The following is a 15,021-nucleotide window of genomic DNA, read 5'->3' as shown; positions in this document are numbered from 1 at the left end:
TAGAGCTTTCTTTTTTAAAAAATATAGATATATAAGGTTATCCATTTCTCTCTAAGCACTGTTTAAGTGTGTCCCATGAATTTTTTGAAACACTCTGTCTCTGTCTTTTGATAAGAGTGCTTAGTACTATCGCATTTAATTATTGGCAATTATTAATATGATTGCATTTATTTCTATCGTTTTGATATTTTTCTATATTTCTTTTGCTTACACCCTTCTTTATGTTGAACAAATTAATTAGATTGAAAAATTACTCAGTAAATTACTCTGTTGATTTTCACACTGTAATGTTCTGTTATTTTCTTAGTGGCTGCTGCAGGAATTATACTATACATCTTAATTTATTGCAGTCAAATTCAGATTAATGCTAACTTAATTTTTATAAATTATAGTAACTTTACTCAAATGTATCTCCTTTCTCTAACCTTTTTCTTGTGTTGATTTTGTTCTGTGTAGCCGGGCTCAGTGGCTCAGCCTGTAATCCCACGCTTTGGGAGGCTGAGGTGAGTGGATTGCCTGAGCCTGTGGGTTTGAGACCTGGGCAACTTGGTGAGACCTCATCTCTACAATAAATCAAAAAATTAGCCGGGCATGGTAGCGTGCCTGTAGTACCAGCTACTTGGAAGGCTGAGGCGGAAGGATCGCTGGAGCCCAGCAGGTCGAGGCTGTGGTGGCCGGGAGCGTGCCACTGCACTCCAGTCTGGGTGACAGTGAAACTCCAACTCAAAAAAAAAAAAAACAAATTTTGTTCTGTGTATTACATTTATGTTATATATGGTATACTTACAGCATATTTTCTTCTTTATATAACCTTATGTGTTTTAAAGAAATTAAGAGTATAAAAGAGAACTGTTCTTGTATTTACCTATGTAGTTACCATTTCTAGTATATTTCATTTCTTCCCATGTATTTGAGTATTACCTGATATAATTCCCTTTCAGTCTGAAGGACTTCCTTTGGTGTTTCTTGTATTATGAGTCTGCTAGCAACAAACTCTTACTATTTTTTAAAAATATAGAAATGACTTTCTTTTGTCTTTATTTCTGGATGACAGTTTTGCTGGTATAGAAATCTTGGTTGTCATATTTTTTACTTTAGCACTGTCTCTCTCATTCTCTTTCTTTTCTTTTGAGACAGGATCTAGCTCTGCTGTCCAAGCTGGAGTGCAGCGGTGTCATCATGGCTCACTGTAGCCTCATCCTCTTGGGTTCAAGCAATACTCCTGTTTCAGCATCCTGTAGCTGAAACTACAGGTGTGCGCTGCTACTCCTGGCTAATTATTTTTGGAGATTGGGTTTCATTGTTTCTTTCAGTACTTTCAATATGCCACTATAGCTTTCTGGTCTCCATTGTTTAAAATTGGAAGTCAGAGTGATTTGAGGTCTTCAGGGTATATTCCCAGTAGGGGGATTGCGGGGTCATATGGAAGGTCGATTTTTAGAGCTTTTAGGAATCACCACACTGCTTTCCACAGAGGTTGCACTAGTTTACACTCCCACCAACAGTGTAGAAGTGTTCCCTTTTCACCACACCCTCTCCAGCAGCTGTTATTTTTTGAGTTGTTGATAATTGGCATTCTCACTGGAGTTAGGTGGTATCTCAGTGTGGTTTTGATTTGCATCTCCCTGATGATTAGTGAGGTTGAGCATTTCTTCATGTGTTTGTTGGCTGTTTGGATGTCTTCTTTTGTGAAGTGTCTGTTCATATCTTTTGCCCATTTTATAATGGGGTTGTTTGTATAAAAAAGATACCTGCACACGTATATTTATCACAGCGTTGTTCACAATAGCAAGAACCTGGAAACAACCATGCTGCCCATCAAAAGAGGACTGGATTAAAAAAATGTGGTACATATACACGATGGAATACTACGCAGCCATAAAAAAGAACAAAATCATGAATTTCACAGCAACCTGGATGGAACTAAAGTCTATAATACTGAGTGACCTCTCACAGAAACAAAGATCCAAGTATCACACATTCTCACTCATATAATGGACCTTGAACATCCAATGTAATACTATAAGAAAATGACTGACGGTACTGGGAAACTATGGGGGGGAGGGGGATGGGATTAACAGTAGCAAATATCTGTCTGGGGATGGGGAAACACCTCTTATCAACAGGGTGCCTGAATGAAATGTAATTGTACACCTAACCCTTAACTGTACCCCACAAAACCATAATAAAAAATATTGATTTAAAAAAAAAAATTGGAAGTCAGCCATTAATTGTATTGTTGATCCCCTTTATGAGCTAAGTTTTTTTTTCTCTCTCTACTTTTAAGATTGTTTTTATCTTGGACTTTTAACAGTTTTACTGTAATGTGTCTAGATGTGGATTTCTTTGTGATGACACTGCTTGGGGTTTGTATATACTTCTTGAATCTGTGGATTAATGATTTTCATCAAATTTGGGATGTTTTTGGTCATTTTTTCATAAAATAATTTCTGCCTTTGTCTCTTCTCCTTGCCTTTGAGATCGCCTATTATGCCGATGTTGGTTGCTTCATATTGTTCTGTACTTCTCTGAATCTCTGTTTATGTTTTCTTTATCTTTTTTCTCTGTTTTTCAGGTTAGATAATCTCTAGTCATCTGTCTTTGAGTTCTCTGATTCTTTTCCCCACTCTCTCAAATCTGCTGTTAAGCCCATCTAGTCATTTTTCATTTCAGTTACTCTACTTTTCAACTTTAGAATATTCATTTGGTTCTTTTTTTTTTAAAAAAAATGTTTCTATTTCTTTACCTTGTTCCTCTATTTACTGAGTCATTGTCACATTTTCTTTAATTCTTTAAATGTGGTTTCTTTTTAATTTGTGAAGTATATTTATATCTTTGAAGTTTTTTTCTGCTGAGCCTATACAGGTAGTTCTGTTGACTGTTTTTTCCTCAACTGTGCAGTTTTTGCATGAATTGTAATGTTTTATTGGAAATTGGACATTTTAGCTATATTGCAGTTAATCTGTGATATTTTTCCCCTTGAGAATTGTTGTTTTGCTTTTAAATTTTTTAGTACATTTTTGGACTTATTCATTTTCTCCTGTGCTACAAATGATTTCTCCTTAGAGTTTTTAAAATTCTTTAAAAATATTTTTTAGCATGTCTTTCTGCAATTTACCTCTCAGTCTGTACAGCTTTGTGATCAGCCAGTGATTGTTCAGAAGTTGTTTCAAGCAATTTGATTTCTACTTTCTACTGATGGATTTCTGTGTGAATTGATAAATATATTCAGTTAGTGGTAAATTTCAAGTCTTCCTTATCTTTTATTTCCTCCTGTCATCTTGGGTCTCCCCCTGCATGCATACATAGCCTGCTAGTCAGCCAAGGTTGTGTGGAAAGCTTATATAGCTCATTTTATGTCCCCCTGAGTGCCAGGATCTTCCCGTTGAAATGTTTGGCTGGTCTGCCAGTGTCTTACTTGTTTCAATCAGAGCTGTACACTTAGGCTACCACAACTATGGGTTATTATTTGGTAAACTCATGGAAAAGATGTGGAAGAAAGAAAAAAGATAAAAAATAAAAACACTTCCATGATGCCATGTCCAGAAGTAATTATAAACAATAACTTGATTCTAGGACATCAACCTTGGTGCAAGATGCTCTGTTCTTCTTGTCTCCCTCAAGGTATATGTTGGGTCTTTGACATCCTTGAAGTATATTACCAGGGTAAGAATCACAGGGGGAGATGGGGAGAGGAATATGGTTAGCTTCATATTTGGACCCAAATTTGGAATTACTTTGATTACATAACAACAAAATATCAGCATGAGGGGAACAGCTAGCAGGGGGGAGAAGAGGTTTAGAGACCATCCAGACCATCAATTTCCCAGTTTGGTAGACCAGGAGAAAAACCAAGGCACAGAATTTAAAAATTTTAGTCTACAATTTCATGATTAGCTTTAAATTAGCTAAAGTCTTCTGACCTTGAGTCTTCATTTTTTCTGCTATTGGTGTATATTACTGTTTCAATCTTGCTACTCATTATTGGTCTATTCAGGGTTCATATTGCTTTCTGATTCAAGGTTGGGGGGTTGTATGTTTCCAAGAATGTAACCATTTCCTCTAGATTGTCTAGATTGTTTGCACAGAAGTGTTCATAATAATCTCAGATGATCTTTTGCATTTCCATGAGATCAGTTTTAATGTCTCTGTTTTTTTATTTCTGATTGAGCTGATTTGAATCTTCTCTCTTTGTTTCTTAATTAACTAGTGATCTATCAACTTTGTTCATTTTTTTTAAGAACTGTCTTTTTGTTTCATTGATCCTTTGTATTGTTTTTTTTAAATTTTAATCTTATATAGTTCTGCTCTAATCTTTTTTTTTTCCTTTGTTAGCTTTGGGTTTGGTTTGTTCACATTCTTCTAGTTCCTTAAAGTGTGACATTAGGTTGTTGATGTGCAATTGTTCAGTCTTAGTAATGTAGGCCTTAAGTGTTATAAATTGTCCTCTGAGCACAGCTTTGACTGTGTCCCAGAGGTTTTGATAACTGTTTCATTGTTGTCATTTGTTTTGAGGAATTTTAAAATTTTTAACTTGATTTCATTGTTGACCCAACAATCATTTGGGAACAGATTAACTTTCATGTTTTTGTTTGGTTTTTTGTGTTCTTCTTTGAGTTAATTTCTAGTTTTATTCCATTGTGTTCTGAGAAGGTGCTGTATATGATTTCAGTTTTTAAAATTTATTGAGACTTGATTTGTAGCCTATCATATGGTCTATCTTAGATAATGTTCCATGTGCTGATGAGGAAAATGTATATTCTTTAGTTTTGGGGTGGGCTGTTCTGTATATGTCTTTTAGTTCTATTTGCTCTAGGGTCCTGTTTAACTCCGATGTTTCTTTGTTGACTTTTTGTCTTGATGATCTGTCTATTGCTATTATTGTATTACTGTCTGTCTCTTTCTTTAGTTCTTATATAATTTGTTTTATAAAGTTGGGCATTCATAAAGTGAGGCATTTTATAAAGTTAGGTGCATATATATTATAAATTGTTATGTTTTCTTGTTGGATTGATCCCTTTGTCATTATATAATAATCATCTTTTCCTTTTATACTGTTGATAACTTAAAGTCTATTTTATCTGACATGAGGATGGCTACTTCTGCTTGTTTTTGGTTTCCAGTTGCATGGAATATTTTTCCCTACTCCTTTACCTTTAGTGTGTAGGAGCTTTGTGTGCTAAGTGGATATTTTTAAGGCAGCAGATATTTGAGTTGTGTTTCTTTTATCCATTCTATCAGTCTATATCTTTTTGGTGGGGCATTGAGACAATTTATGCTCATGGTTAATAATGATAATGTAAAGTACTATTCTGTTCATCATGCTGTTTATTATCTGGTTGCTTTTTTATTTATTTATTTTTCTCTATTGTGTTGGTATTCTATAAGCCTTGTGAGTCTTATGATTTCCAGTGTTTTTCTTCTGGGATATTTTGATATTTTGTTCCAATATTTAGAACTCCTTTGAGTAATTCTTGTAGAGCCAGTGTAGTGGTAACAAATTTCCTCAGTGTTTTCTTGTCTGAGAAAGCCTTCATTTCTCCTTCATTTATGAAACTTAGTACAAGATCCTTGGCTGTCTGTTTTTCTGTTTGAGGATATTGAATATGGGGCCTCAATCCCTTCTGTTTTATAGGGTTTCTTCTGAGAAGTCTGCTGTTAGTCTGATGGCTTTGCCTTTGTAAGCTATTTAATGCTTTTGTCTCACTGCTCTTAAAATTCTTTTCCTCACATTAACTTTGCATCACTTGATAATTATATGCTTTAAGAATGACCTTTTTTGTAATGAATCTTCTGGGGGTTCTTTGGGCCTCTTGTATCTGATTGTTTAAATCTCTGGTAAGGCCAGGGAAGTTTTCCTCTATTTTTCCCTCAAATAGGTTTTCTTAACCTGTTGTTTTCTTTTTTTCCTCAGGAGCATTTATGATTCTTAGGTTTAGACATTTTACATAATCTCACATTTCTTGGAGACTTTGTTCTGTTTCCTTGATTCTTTTTTTTTTGTTATTTCTGTTTGGGTTAATTCAGAAGCCTTGACATCAAGTTCTGAGATCCTTTCTTCTACTTGTTCTAGTCTATTGTTAAAGCTTTCTGCTGCATTTTGTATTTCCCTGAATTAGTCTTTCATTTTACAATTTTCAGCTTTTTTTTTTAAGGGGTCTTTCTCTTTGGAGAATTTTTCATTCATGTCCTAATGTTGGTTTTCAACTTCCTCCTGAATTTCATTGGGTGGTTTTTATAATCAACCTTTTGAATTCTGTCTCTGGAATTTCAATGATTTCATTTTGGTTAGTCATTGCTGAAGAGTTAGTGTGGTCTTTTGGGGATATTGAAGAACTCTGTTTTTTTGTATTGCAGAATTATTTCTGTTTTTTTCTCATTTGGATAGGCTGTTTCTTCTTGTTTAAGATTGGTAGGGGCTGGCATAGGCACTGTAGGGTTCCCTTGGTTATATATAACTTTGGTGTGGTGAGTTTTTCAGTTGCCAGGTGTGGCGGTCCTGTGCTGGGTAATTCCACTGGTTCAAGGCATCCTGAGTGACCAGGGTCACTTGTATAGTGGTGTTAGCTGGGGTCTTGGATCAGACCTTCCTCAGATCTGAAGTATTATATCAGATGTAATGGGCTTTGCTGGAGAGAGAGAGAGAGAGAGAGAGAGAGAGAGAGAGAGAGAGCTGTGATGGTGGCTGTGGGTTTTCTGCCTGGCCTGTGTTGCTCCAAGGAAGTACCCAGCCAATCTAGATGGTGGGCAGGGCTGTGGGGATTACCCAAATTGTCTGTTTTGAGCCCTTTGGGGTGGCAGTGTGGGGAGCAGGGAAGAGCTCAAGCTCCCTACTTGTGTGCACTGTTGACTACTCCAGTAGGGATTGGAAGGGAATTGCCAGCTACTGGGGTAGTGCTGTTGTGCCAATGAGAGGTTGCTATGGCAACAAATCCCACTGCTCTTCAGTCTTAGCCTCAGGTGGTCTGCATTCCGAATATCAAAGTGAAGCTGGCCTCAGGACCTCAGGTATTCTCATGGCAGTCTTCCCCAGTCAGTAACTGTCTGTCACCATGGAGTTTGCCCTTGGGACCCACACCCTTCCAGGCCATCTAGAGAGCAGCCATCAGCAAGCATTGAGTTTCTGGTGGCTGGCGCTGTTCAGGGACAAGCCAGAATTTGAACTAAGATCTACTTGACTCCAAATTCTTCACCATGCTACACTTGGCTGGCATGGAGTGCAGTATAACTGTGTTGCCTCCTATATTCTGGATGTTCTGGTTCTATTAGTTGAGACTAAGATTTCATTAATCTTTTTGGCAGCAATATTGTAGCACTGACTTACATTAAGTTTGTATTCAACTAAAATCTACCAAATATCTTAAACATATGAGCTTCTGTCTGGTCTGGCATTCTCATTCTCATCTTATCTCAGTAATTAATTTTCAGTATAAATGCAGGATTTGGGGTGCTTTCAGCCCAAATTTCTGGATTGCCAGGATAATTTTGAATAGTGAGTCTATCATCTATGATGTTAACTCCTCTTCTAGATATATAACCATGTATATCTTTGATACGTATCTTTGCTTTTTGTTTATCTGGTCATTCATATAATTTTGAACAGACTAGAGTTAAATAAATAATCTATATAGCATATCTATTCCTCTCCCAATGTCTTTGAAATGTACTTTTCTAAGATTTTGGACAAATGTTTGGCCATGTTTATAGTCTTCTTTTATTACTGTTATTAGTATAAAGATAATATGGCCACTTTATTTTAAGATTCTGGTTGGCATAATGTTTAGAATATCAGCTATATTTATTGCTTTGGTTGAATTCTGAACAATGCATTTATTTGATAGGAAATAGAGTTTTGTACTTGTTCTACTCTTCAAATTAGGCAACTGCCAGAAGATATCAGGATAGTTAATACTCTTTTTTTATAATATGTTTTGGCACAAAATGTTATAATCTCTACTGAGAATCATCCGTATTTCTTTTTTGCATGGACAGTCTATGATATACCACTGTAGCGGCATCATTGTTTTTCTTTTTAGTTCCTACTTTTATTGTGTGATATAATTCTACTATTAAGCTCATGAGTTTCCATAGAGGATTAACTTTGGGAAAGGGTATTGGACTTGGCTTTGAAAATCCCTGCGTCGGGAACTGACCAGGCTGTGTGAGTTTGTGCAGGTCACTTAAGCTTTGTGGACCTCAGTTTCCTCATATATAAGATAGAGATAATAATGTTGTTGTTTGTTACTCAAGATATAAAAGTAGGTTAGGTTAAAAAAAATAGGTGACCAACTGTAGGTGGCTTATATATACATAGTGGATTTGTTTCGCATAAGAAGACATCAAGAGATATGCAATGTAGCACAGGAATGATAGCCAATACAGATATTAGGGGCTTAAACTCTTTTCAGTTTTCTGTTCAACATTCTTAGTGTGTAAACCTTTGCCCTCTTGCTTCTTGACTCATCACAAAATGGCTACTCTACTCTGGGCCTCATGCCTATGCTTGAGACACATAGAACAGGAAGTAGTAAAAGGCTGAAGGGATAAACTTATTTTCTCTTAGTGTGCTCTGACTTTCAAGTTGGCAAGGGAAGTCTCCCTTTGGAATCTGCCTGTAGCTCATCAACCAGAACTTTTGCTGTAAGGAAAATTGTATAGTGTAGCTTTTCAGTCTCCATAACAGATAAAGACAAGGAAGAAGGGAGAAGGGATTGAGTTTAGGGCTTGGGTCAGCTAGTCTACAGAGTCTGCCACATAAGTTGATAGGATTGTTGGAAGAATTTAGAGAGACAATATAACTTAAACGTTTTATAGAATGCAATTCAAATAACTACAAGCTGTATTAATTATTCCTCTTGCCTTCTGTTGGATAGTCTTAGAGACTAGAATATATGCTTGAACGAATTTATTCTGATTTGGCATTTAAGTCTCAGAAAATCTGTGAGATTAATTATTTATGTTAAATGAGTTGTCCATATTATAGAAATTTGTAAATATGTTTAGGCATAAATATTGTATTTCATCTAGTCAGCATTCCTGTTTTCATCTAAGAATTAGTGAGGATCATTTTCACATCTGGCCTATCTTTTTAGGCTAACTTTTTGTATCCCAGCCATCATAATCGTGGGTTTTCATTTATGTCTTTTCTTGTAGGTATCTAAAGGAAAAGACTACTTGTCCAGAACAATGCTCCACCCTCCATGCTACATGCCCTATTTTCTCTTAGGTGTCATTGAGCATTGCTTAAAGAGCCAACTCTTTCCTGTTGGGACCATTAACATGGAGATTATTTTTTTCTCTTCCAAAGTCATTGGTGTCAAAAGTGGTAGAGCAGTTTATTTTTTAGCTCCTTCTCCTAAAGCTCTTCTGTTTGCAAAACTTGAACGTTTCTAGAGTTGCTATCCAGACTTCTGCTGATGGTATCATTTCATTTGTTTCTATGATAATCAGCTGAAATATGTTTTAATTTGTAAAAAAATTAATGAATAACTTTAGGGCATGAGAGCTTCCTGCTAGTTACAAATCATCCTATATGAGTGTTTCTTTGGAAGTTATTTCCCAGAGAATACTTCTGTTTTGAGTGAAAGTCATGCTGAAGTCTAAACACTCACCTGCCACAAATGGGTAAAGAATTGGGTAAGAGGCAGATCTGCAAAGTGACTTTAGATCTCCTCTGGTCTCTTCAGTGACTCACAAAAGTATTTCCAGGTTGAAAGAGTGATTGCTGAGTCACAATGAAGCTATTTTCCTTTCGGTACATGTAAAATAGCAGGGGAAACCTTGAGCAGGTAACCCATATAGTGGCAGCCCTAACTTGAGTTGAGTGGGCTGGCTGGGAGGTAAATTTAAAAATAGGTAAAGTATCCCGAATACACACATTGGCGCCATCATCTGTTCTTGTGGCATGAGGCAGAGGAAATGATCTTCATAGCCTCTAGTATTCAATTACATTATTTTTCCCCAAGGAAAATGGTAATAAGAAGTTTAAAAAAGGCCCCAGGAGGTAAATGAGTCCTGGAGATGAGCTTGGGTGGAGAATGGAGGAGTGAGAATCTCAAATGAGATCATAGTGACCTAAGAAACAGAGATCTCCTCCAAGGAATTTGGAAATGATCAGAGAAACTTATAAGACATCTCATGAAGCTGGAGAAATCCTTCTGGTTTGTTACTTCTGCATCTCTGCAGTCTGATGAAAATGCTGGTAGTTTATAAATTCTGTCATTGTGGGTGAAACAAGACTTTGATGTGTGTATTGTTTTTTTGTTTTGTTTTTGCTGCCTGCCTTCTTTCTTTCTTTTTGTAGACATTGTTCGAAGTGATGTTGCCTTAGATAAACAGAAAGGCTGCAAGATTGCCCAGCACCCTGATGTTATGCTGGAGCTCCAAAGAGAGAAGGCAACTCAGATGCATCTGGTTCTTCTAAAGGAGCAATTCTCCAACACTTACAGTAATCTCGTATTAACAGGTAAGGCTATGGGAGTTGGCGGAAACCTTACAGTGTTCAGTTGGCAACTTGATGCTTGGGGGACAGTAGAGTGGCATCCAGATGAGCTCATGTCTGTCTCTCCCCACCCACTTCTCTTGCTTTTTAATTGTGATGACTTGTCTTTCTATAACAAATATTTCTCATAGTTTACAGATGTATTTTGGCTTGAAGTTATGAGCGATTCATGTGTTTTCTTCTCAAAAGACAGAACCAATGAAAACCTAATGCTGTGTTGTACAAATATGACTTTCTAGATGTGTGCCAGTAGATTTGAGAGAATTACTAAATTTGGTGTCTTTTAAGAAGCATCTATTTTCCTCTTTCTGTGTATGTCCTTTCTATGAACCCAGCTAATAAAAAGATGAAATATAAAAGAGATAATGATCCTCAGGCAGAACTGAGAATGTTCTTCTCTTGGTGGAGATGGAAAATATCTGGGGAATTTGACTTTCTTTTTAAGAGCAAAGAGTCTATGAGGACTCTGTGAGCCATACTCTCTCACATCCTTGATTCTTGGAGGAGAGTGAATATATGTCAGAGCTGCGAGGAGAAACAATGTTTTGCAGGGTTGCCTGCAAACTTTGCTGGTAAAGAGCATATGAGTTGCCTGCCTTTCTCAGGCTTTGGTAAAGATTATGATTGCAGACTCCCGTGTGAGAAGCATTAAGGACTTGAGATGAACTGAGAAGAGTATTCCAAGTTACCTCTGTTTTCTTAAGATCATGCAAGGCAGACCTGCATTATATTGATCCAAATACACTTTAAAAAATCAAAAGTATTTGTTTCCTCTTATTTACAAATATTTTAAAAATGAAAAAAAGATGGATTGACTGACAGGCTATGAACATGTCACACTTATTTTTGTAAACTCTAAGTTAGGAAAAAAATTTTTAGCTTTATTAACAGGCTTCCTGGCATGTCACCAGGAATTGCTGAGTGGCAACCAAATTGTTTTGCTTTTAAAAAAACACAAGACTCTTCCAACTTTTCATTTTGTACCTGGTAGAAAACCCAACAGCCTGAGATGAAAGCCAGACTTAAATGTGGCTTTGGTGAGCAGAAAAGAGGATTATGGATTTCATAAGATTAGGCCCTGTTTTTGCTCTTTGATAGGTCATAAGAAGGGAAAACGTATTTATGGGCAATGCATTTATTTTCCTAAATTAGTTAGTGAAACTGGGCTTAAGTTTAGATGTTTGGGAAGAACATAGATTTTTCTTCAATTTTCTTGTCTCCCGTGTGTGTGTGTGTGTGTGTGTGTGTGTGTGTGTGTGTGTGTGTGTGTAGTACTTCCAATTCAAAAATTGGAAAGGAAATCTATTTTTATTCCATCTTTATTCTAATATTTTTAGGCACATATTAGAGGGTCAAGCCCTCTAATGTTCTTTAATGTGGCATGGAAAGGGCTTAGGGTAATTCTAACTTTAAACTTCAGACCCAGAGTGTGGCTTGAAGGCATATTATCCTTGAAAACACAAGTGTTCTATTGAGTTCAATGGAATCTTTTCTAATTCTCAGTAACATAATCCCTTTGGATGTTTATTCGCAGTTCAAACTGTTGGAATCAACATTGTCAACTTTTACCCTGACAACTTGCTTACTTTCTACTAAACAAACTTACCCTAGAGAAGAGCCTCTTTCCTGCTCTCACTTCTCCCAAGCTGCTTCAAAGAGTCCTCAGGCATTTTCCACATTTTTCACCCAAATGCCTGAGCAGAGGTGGTACCTTGCTGCAGACAGAGCATTTTGTGTGCCTGGGTTTGTTTACAGGAAAGTTCAAAAGTTTTTGGTTCCAGGTGTTGGGAAGAGATGGAGTCATTTCAGTTTAGCACCAATGGTAAAACTATTTTAATTTCTTTTAACTAAGTCTTTGATTTTACACAGTGTGGCTTTCTAATTGTTATGAAGTTCAATCCTTGATTTCGTATATAAATCTCGAGGACATGGTCTCCAGACAGCTAAACATAATATTTAAACATAACTAAACTAACTTTTGTAAATATTTCCCTTTTCGGTGATGAATGTATATTGGTAAGGAGGGTGAGGTCGAAGGGGCAGAGACCTCTCAAATGAAGTGACTTTCTTCACCAAGACATTCAGAACACCTACTCTAGGATTTCTCCTTGGTGATATTCCATTATTTTGTACAATTATGGCATAATATTTGAAATATCTGCAGTGAAAGTATTTACATGGGAATGCAATGAGGAAACTGGGCCGCTAAAATCTCAGAAAGAGATCACTTTTATACACTACCCCTTCCCCCAGTTATTTACAGAATTTCATGTCTATGGGTAGCAGTGTATAATAATTATTTTCTGGTCAGTTAGTGGTATATTCTTTATTTTAAAAATGAGACCAAAAAATCCCAGTAGGAAAAAAATTAAGTGATTGAGATATCGGATAGTTAAGCATGTTAAAAATGATAGCTGTTGAGCTCCACTTCACAAAGCAAAGCCTCATTCTCAGATGTCTCACCTTTACCTGATGTGACTGTCGGCTGTTGAGATGAGAGGCAAACCTTCATGTTTTACATTGCAGCTTATAGTCCCTCTTAAACAGCCACTGCTCAGACAAGGGCAAATGATAGTCTAGCTTGGAATGTCTGTTCGCCATTTAATAATAGAAGAAACATCTCTACTATTTTTAGTTATAGCCCAGTTAATGGAAACTAACATAAACGAATAAGCTTTAATACATATATCTTGTTGAAGTATTCCTCATTACATCATATTTTTAGAAAAGTGGATTGTTTTCATGTATTTTTGCACAGTTGTAAACTTGTCTTAATGTTTTCATGTGAACAATACACATGATATTGGAAATAATGTTAGCCTCACCTAGCCTATGGAGTTTTTAAAGTAAACTCTAATGTTATGGGAAGGTGATGGAGTAATTCCAGTAGAGCATCAGTGATGGAAATATTTTAAATAGTGATGAGTCGTGTGCTGCACTTTTTTCACTGACTTGCTGACACAGACATGTATGTTTGTCCTATAGTTTCTTGAGCCTGAGTGTATTCTCACTGCATTTCACTCAAGGAGTGACAAGTGAGAGGGAGAATTTGGTAGGGACCTTTATGAAAGAACCGGGATCAGATATCTTTTGCTTCTTTGTGCTGTCATGATTCTTAATAAAAGAATGCTGTAAATATTTGTTGGAAATGTTCTACTACATATATAAAGAATTGATTCACTTGAAGGCTACTTTTTAGGAATAAATTGACATGTATTAAGTAACTTTTACAGATCCAGATTCAGTTATTTGTCTTCCTTTATCTCATCTCCTTCTTGACTTTGAGGTGTAAATGGAGCTTTTGTGCAGTGGCTTTCTGTATTATAATCAAATGAAAAACTTAAAAGTTAATTTGGCCTTGTAGGGAAATACATTTTCCAGGATTTTATTTAGAACACAAACTGGAGGGCAAGGAATATAATATTCATGTAGCATTCTGGATTGTATGTAGAGCATAGTGAATGAGCCTAAAATGAAATCAAATTTCCAAAAACTTATTTGTGCTGCGAAAGTCATCTAGTCAACCCTCTGAATCCAGGCAGCTTGAACTGTAGCCATTGTAAGTGGATGACACTACTTAAGACATTTGCCAGTATTTCTTTATGAGGAGGACTCTTGTCATGTGATTAGCTGCCACTTTTGGTTTTGTGCCTCTTTCTTCAATCATTAGACTCCATACTGGACTAGGGTTTCTATAGTTGACTTTCCTGTGTTGCTGTGGCAAATAAATCGAGCACTTCCCTGTTGTGGCCCATTTTGTTAACTTCAGTTGAGCAAAAGTGCTCAAGTCAGTGAAACAAGAATTGTTCTTGCAGTTAGCACCAAGTATAGTGCTCAGGGGACTATTTTTAGGTAAGCATAAAGTGACAATAGCCAACAAGCACAAAAGATTATTGTGGATTCAAATTCTTCTCTTGAGTACTGTGACTTAACAATTGTGTCATGATTTGGCATTTTCGTGGAAATTTACAATAATTTCTGCCAACACTTGTTGATTTTAATTATACTTCAAAATTAATTTTATTAGTGGGTTGAATAAATTACTTTCACTCTCAAAGTGGTTCCTATAGCTTCTCAGTACAACGAGTCTACTTAATATTGTCTTTGAGGTTTTGGGATATCCACCTGCCTTCCTATTTTATTCATTCCCCTGTACTGATTTCCTGTACTTAACTGAATGCACTATAAACCTATCTTCATCTTCACAAATTGTACCATTAAATACACTGTAATTTCTTGCACTCTACCCCAGATGCTTGTATCAGCCTCATTTCTCTCATTTGCCAGATTAGTGTCACATTTGACATTAGTGTCAAGGGACAAAGACACATCTGCTTCATTGGCTTTCTGCTTTGTAGGGGGAGAAAAGGACATGTGTCTGTCAATGTGAACCTAGGTGGGTGTGGCTGGACAGACAGCGCAACCAAAACTCTGTCCCAGCAGATCATTTAATATCAGGTTACCCTCCACCCTGGCATTTGTAATGTTTAAAACTGACCTTGAAAAGTGATTAGTGTGCA

The 15,021-nt window shown here is 36.5% G+C and overlaps 1 protein-coding gene across 1 annotated transcript in view; it reads left to right on the top strand.

Annotated features, from left to right (window-relative positions):
- Positions 1–15,021, top strand: part of HPSE2 (heparanase 2 (inactive)) — a 651,318-nt gene that overhangs the window by 55,938 nt on the left and 580,359 nt on the right. Inside the window, exon 3 of the mRNA XM_008073956.1 lies at positions 10,304–10,465. Within this exon, the coding sequence (XP_008072147.1) occupies positions 10,372–10,465 (94 nt within the window). The 5' untranslated portion in view covers positions 10,304–10,371. The remainder of the gene's footprint in view (positions 1–10,303; positions 10,466–15,021) is intronic.

Source organism: Carlito syrichta, unplaced genomic scaffold (genome assembly GCF_000164805.1).
Source record: "Carlito syrichta isolate Samal-C Ts95f unplaced genomic scaffold, Tarsius_syrichta-2.0.1 Scaffold316221, whole genome shotgun sequence".
Taxonomy (NCBI): domain Eukaryota; kingdom Metazoa; phylum Chordata; class Mammalia; order Primates; family Tarsiidae; genus Carlito; species Carlito syrichta.
This window is presented reverse-complemented; position numbering and strand designations above follow the sequence as displayed.